At 40.9% G+C, this 5,229-nt stretch overlaps 1 protein-coding gene across 1 annotated transcript in view; it reads right to left on the bottom strand.

The window, feature by feature from the left end:
• Positions 1 to 4,980, bottom strand: part of LOC306774168 (uncharacterized protein) — a gene marked incomplete at both ends in the record, with an annotated part of 26,316 nt that extends 21,336 nt beyond the window's left edge. Inside the window, 7 exons of the mRNA XM_079264148.1 lie at positions 651 to 743; positions 845 to 1,057; positions 2,736 to 2,889; positions 2,971 to 3,113; positions 3,197 to 3,280; positions 4,462 to 4,481; positions 4,922 to 4,980. Coding sequence (XP_079120274.1) covers positions 651 to 743; positions 845 to 1,057; positions 2,736 to 2,889; positions 2,971 to 3,113; positions 3,197 to 3,280; positions 4,462 to 4,481; positions 4,922 to 4,980 — 766 coding nt within the window. The remainder of the gene's footprint in view (positions 1 to 650; positions 744 to 844; positions 1,058 to 2,735; positions 2,890 to 2,970; positions 3,114 to 3,196; positions 3,281 to 4,461; positions 4,482 to 4,921) is intronic.
• Between the last annotated feature and the right edge of the window lie 249 nt (positions 4,981 to 5,229).

Raw genomic sequence — 5,229 nt, 5'->3', positions numbered from 1 at the left:
CATGTTACTGCTACCATCACTAACAAAAGCAAGGCTGGATGTTTCTTCTGCATATCCTTCTGGAAAATTGTGCCTTTAAATTGTGTTTATTTCTTCTTCAATGAGCTCAAAATAATTTTTTACACATCTGAGTTACAGCAGTTGCTGGTGTCATATTTCAGAAGCCACGGAAGTTTATAAGTCAATTGTAATTTTTTTTGTGTGTGTATATGTTTATTTCTTCTTATCTAAATGAAAAATGGCTGTGACTAATAAATTCTCCTCAAAATGTACCGATTTCCTCCATCATTAGGTAATTAAATTGCTAAGTTGCTTCTGCTAGCCTGCTGTGCTGTGATTGGGGTAACTTGACTCTAATGGCAGTAACTATCTTTCTGCTAAGAGCGAAATATTTCAAATGCCTTTTTTTTTCTTTAATGTCACAAATGTGAAGGCAGTATAAAAGATAGAAAGACTCCTGATACTTGTGATTTCAGTAAGAAGTCGAGGAGAAAGTAGCTCCTTGTATTATTTACAACCATAATAACAATAAGTTTTTGCTCTACGCCGCTGTTAAAATAAGATTTAGTATAATATATGTGCCCTTTGGAAAAACAAAATATACACACTCCCATATCACTCACGTGATATGTTTTCATATCTTACTTTACCTGCAAAGAAATAAGTTCTGCCTGCATCGTCTGTTGTGATGGCATCTAGCTTGACATCACTGCATTTGCGGGATCTATGACCACCTCCATGACCTGCAATAGATACATAAAAATGCACATTTCAGTCAGGCTAATCCTTTCATTTCTTTATTAAATAACGCAACATGTGACTTTCTTTTCTACGTAAAACTCACCAAAGTCTGAACAGCGCATGAAGTAACTGCGAGCATCCTTGGGGTAATTCCCCGTCACCTCTCCAGATATGGGGTTGAAGCGGGTGAAGTTGTGTCCGTGGAAGCAGTAGTAGTGCTCCAACCAGCGGAAAACCGAGGTGCAGCGAGGCAGGCGGGACCACGTCTTGGTCTTTGTTGTCTTTGTGGAAATGTCGTAAACGTGCACATTCTGTTCTGCAGAGTGGAAAGGAGGTTGCTTTAGAGGAAGCTTACCAATAATTACTTTAGAAACAAAAACGTGGAAATAAAACAGCAGCAATTTTCTGGATTATGATGCAGACCGCTAGTTTTTTATTTGAATAAACTGGGTCAGTGGTTCTCACACAGCACCTCGGAACCCATCAGGCTCTCATAGTACAACGTTTTCCCACCACATTTCAGACAGTTTAGGTCCTTTGTAAAATATTATCTATATAGTGGAGGCAGCTTAATGTTGGGTTAATTGGTAAATCTAAATTGTAGCTGGGAGTGAGTGTGAGCTTTCTGTGTTGGCCCTGTGATGGACTGGCGACCGGTCCAGGTGGAACCCGCCTCTCGCCCAACGATTGCTGGGATGGACTCCAGCTCCCCCCACGACCCTTCATCAGTCTCAGCAGTTCAGTGAATAAATGAGTGGATGAGGCAACGGGAACCCTCCCAGTAAATAACTCCGGCTACGGTTCCATGATGTTTTATTTGGAATTAGTTATTCAGGATTAAATCATTTGGAATGAAAGTATTCTCCTTCACGTTTACGTAGATATGGTCATTCCAAACTGAGGTTTACATTGAAACCACATTTAATCGCCTTTATTTAATCCTGTTTAAGATCTGGGGTTTGGGAAGGCTTCTGATTGGACAGGGGGAGGATAAGCAGCAGCTTGACACTTCCGTCAGCTGACGGGGAGAAATGAAAGTACCATGGTATCATGGAGAACAGGACTAAGGAACGATCATGCGCCGAATACATGATGGAGGAATGATTTCATTTGGTTTTACAGTCAGAATAATCCCGCCGCTTTGCATTTCAGTTTAATTCGGAATATTTATTTCCATTTGGAATTTGGTGTTCAAGCTCATTTTTTTCATCTTTTTAAAGAATTCTGAATTAAAACTCATATAAACATGGCAGTTGCGGCTCTAAAGGCCCCTTTATGATGGATGGAGAAGACAGATATGTAGATTCTTCCGTCTCCTGTGTCACACCAGTAATTTCATCCTTTTTTAAGTGACTTCATTTTATGTCACAACGCAGAAAACGAAGCAATACCAGCAGAAATCACAGGACTATTTATTATAAAAAATAGTCCTGGTGGTGAAAAAAGGACCACTGATCACAATTAACAATCCTTATTCATCACTTTTGTTTTTGCTAGTAAAATAAAACATTTACATATGTGGAAAGAAATGAACGCCATTCTGTGGACAGGTTTATATCTGAACTTTCCCTTAAAGCTGACAACAACTCTCCAGATGACCTTCCTTTTCTCTTACTGTCCTGTAAAACTGATCCGATCAGGTTCACGGACCCGGAAGGATCAGGTCTCTGCTTCTGGAACTTTCACTGGAAAGATCCGATCCTTAAATCTTCCGGGGTTTTTCCGTTCGTAGACCATTTAATCAGAATAACTTTATTACAATTATCTCCAGAGATATGATAGTTTTTACTTCATACTCCAAAAATATCCCCCCATACTTTCCAGATTACGCTCTGCCTTGTCTGTACATCAGATTATTGGCCATGTCTTCATCGTACCACCAGGGGGCGCACAAACACCCCTGGTGGTCCATGGACCTCAGTTTGAGAAGAACAGATTTATTGTTTTCTGTCGCCGTATTTTGAGGCCATGAGGTGAAAACATCATGAGCAAACCTTTAAAGAACAGAACGCTATCCGTCTTGCACTCTCCTTTGGGACACTCCACGGCAGCATCTAGATGAGTCGGAACGCCGGGAAAATCCTCCTGAATGAGTCTGGGATAGCCTTCCTCCAGGCTGTGGTTGAAGTAGCTGAACACTTTGTCTTCCTGGAGGAGAAACCAGCAAAGTTAAAGCTGGATATGATGTTCCTGCTCTGAGACCCAGCTGAAGGGGTCAGCGAATCGTACCAGGAGGAAGTAGATGTGGTCGTGGTCGTCTGGATTGTCTTTGCTGTGCATACGGAAGGCGGCGTCGACATGGCCGCTCAGTTCCCTGAAGTACTCTCTGGAGAGCCGAGCTGGACCGCTGAAACCATTCCAGAGATGGTCACCTGAGGAGAAGTTGTTCAGAAACCGTTGGTTTTGATCAAACATCAAGAAATTCTGAGGATATTCATGTAAAAAGAAACGATACCTTTGAAGAAGAAAGTGTTTCCCTTCTCATCAGGCGTGATGGCATCAAACTCGATGCCTTCGCATCGGTCTGGCAACGCTGCATCTGCAGTTCCAGGACATTTGTTATCATTCATTAAGAAGAGTTGTTCAGTGATGTCCAAAAGCTTTTAACCCTTAAAATTTTACTAGATCTCAGAAGTTTTTAGGTATTTCCATCCTGTCCCGAAGGTACCAGAAGGTCACTGTGAGACTCTATAGCTGGTCGCGGTCGGCAATCGAATAAAAAAAATCGGAATATCAGAATTTTTTGCTTCAAAATTTTAAAATCAGTATTTTTCTGTTGAAAATTAGATTTTTTTTTCAAATAAATTAAAATAATCTGTTAAAAAAAATAGTCACTTTTATTGTTTTTATTGATCTTTTTCATTGTCTTCTTGGACATTAGAACGATGCTCTGGTGACTGGATTGTTTTTTTCTAACTAAAATTAAGAAAAATGACGAGCAAAAATTTTTATTTTTTTTCCTCAACAAAATGAAGCAACATGGAAGAATTGTGAGAATGGTAATTTAAATCAAATCGCCACCCAAAATATAATCAAATGGGGACATAAGCTCTAATAGCAGACGTGTCCAGCTCGGGCTCTCGAGGGCCACAATCCTGCAGGTTTTCCACATATCCTGCTCCAACACACCTGACTCAGGTGAATCATGCATTGTGGAGAATTTCATTGGCTGTTGGATCCATTTTATGGAATCCAGGTGTGGTTGAAGCAGCAATCCATGGAAAACCTGCAGCACAGCGGCCCTCGAGGACCGACTTTAGACACCCTGCTCTATAATAAATCTACAATGATCCATAAGAACACCATTATTTTATCACATTTTCATCACCATGTTGCTAAGAGACCTCTATTTTCACCTGGACATGATGATGAAGACACTTCCTGTCAGACTTTCCATCAATCAGAGAGCTTAAACTGACGGTAACGTCCAATCAGGAGCAGCCAAAGATCAACAATGATTCAGGAAAAGGGAAAATAATGGTAATATATGTCTGGAATAAAGCTTGGAAATGTTTCTGAGGCGAAAAGCAGCTGAGTTTTGTGTTGATGGTAGTAAATAGTTCTGTATTTTGTACTGGTTGGCCTTTTTCCTGCTATACCTTCTGTTTACATGACTGAGGCTGTCCTGAAGACATCATTCAGCTTCCACATTCCCTAAGTTTGGATTTTTAATGGTTAAAAGCATTGTGGGGCCTGCGGTTGTATCAGTACAAAACTCACCATCTGGTGCTGAATCCTGCCTGTTGAGAGAAAAAAAAAAGGGTTTTTTGTTGCTTCAGCAAGAAATAATTTGTCTTTCATTTGGAAATACTGAGTCAGGGGTCATGCAGTGACATAACGCTGAGGCAACATGGTGATAAAGCAGCGTTCAGTTTGTTTAATTGATCCAGCTGGTGAACTGTGTGTACCAGCAAACAGAATTATGAAATAATGCTGTTGCACTGAAACAAGCAACAGAAACACTTTACAGACGGGGTTGGGCGACCTAACGTTGTTTTATCAGCTTATAGGATGTAAAAAATACTCATAAATCATCAAGTTGTCTAGAATTAACCACATTCAGAGGCTTTACTGAAGAAAGCATCGTTGTAAAGGTTGGAAACGTTGGGAAATAAAGTTTAGGTCGACAGCGAGACTAAACTACAAGCAGTTCCTGTAAAAAAAGTTCCTCGTTACTCACAGCGGCGCTGCCGTCGCCAGAGCCAAGGCGAAGCACAGAAAGAGCGGTTTGGAGACCATCTGGGTGTTTTTCCTCCTCTGCAGCCTTGGAGCTGTGAAGTGTTGCACCAGCTGAACCTCCACTTATACCCCGACATGGTGGGTGGGCTTGTTGGGAGACTCTGTTTGCATGAAGATCTGCTGAAAATTCTGTTGTTGCAAAATGAGGCTCAAACAGTCCCGTCTGGTTAAATCCACTCGCTGCTCATTTCTCTGAATAAGTGACTCACTCTCTGTTTGCTGGGTAGAAAAACAAGCAATATGTTGTTT

The sequence above is a fragment of the Telmatherina bonti genome, assembly GCF_933228915.1.
Source record: "Telmatherina bonti genome assembly, chromosome: 24".
NCBI lineage: Eukaryota > Metazoa > Chordata > Actinopteri > Atheriniformes > Telmatherinidae > Telmatherina > Telmatherina bonti.
The sequence above is the reverse complement of the archived record's forward strand: the minus strand, read 5'-3'. Positions and strand labels throughout refer to the sequence as shown.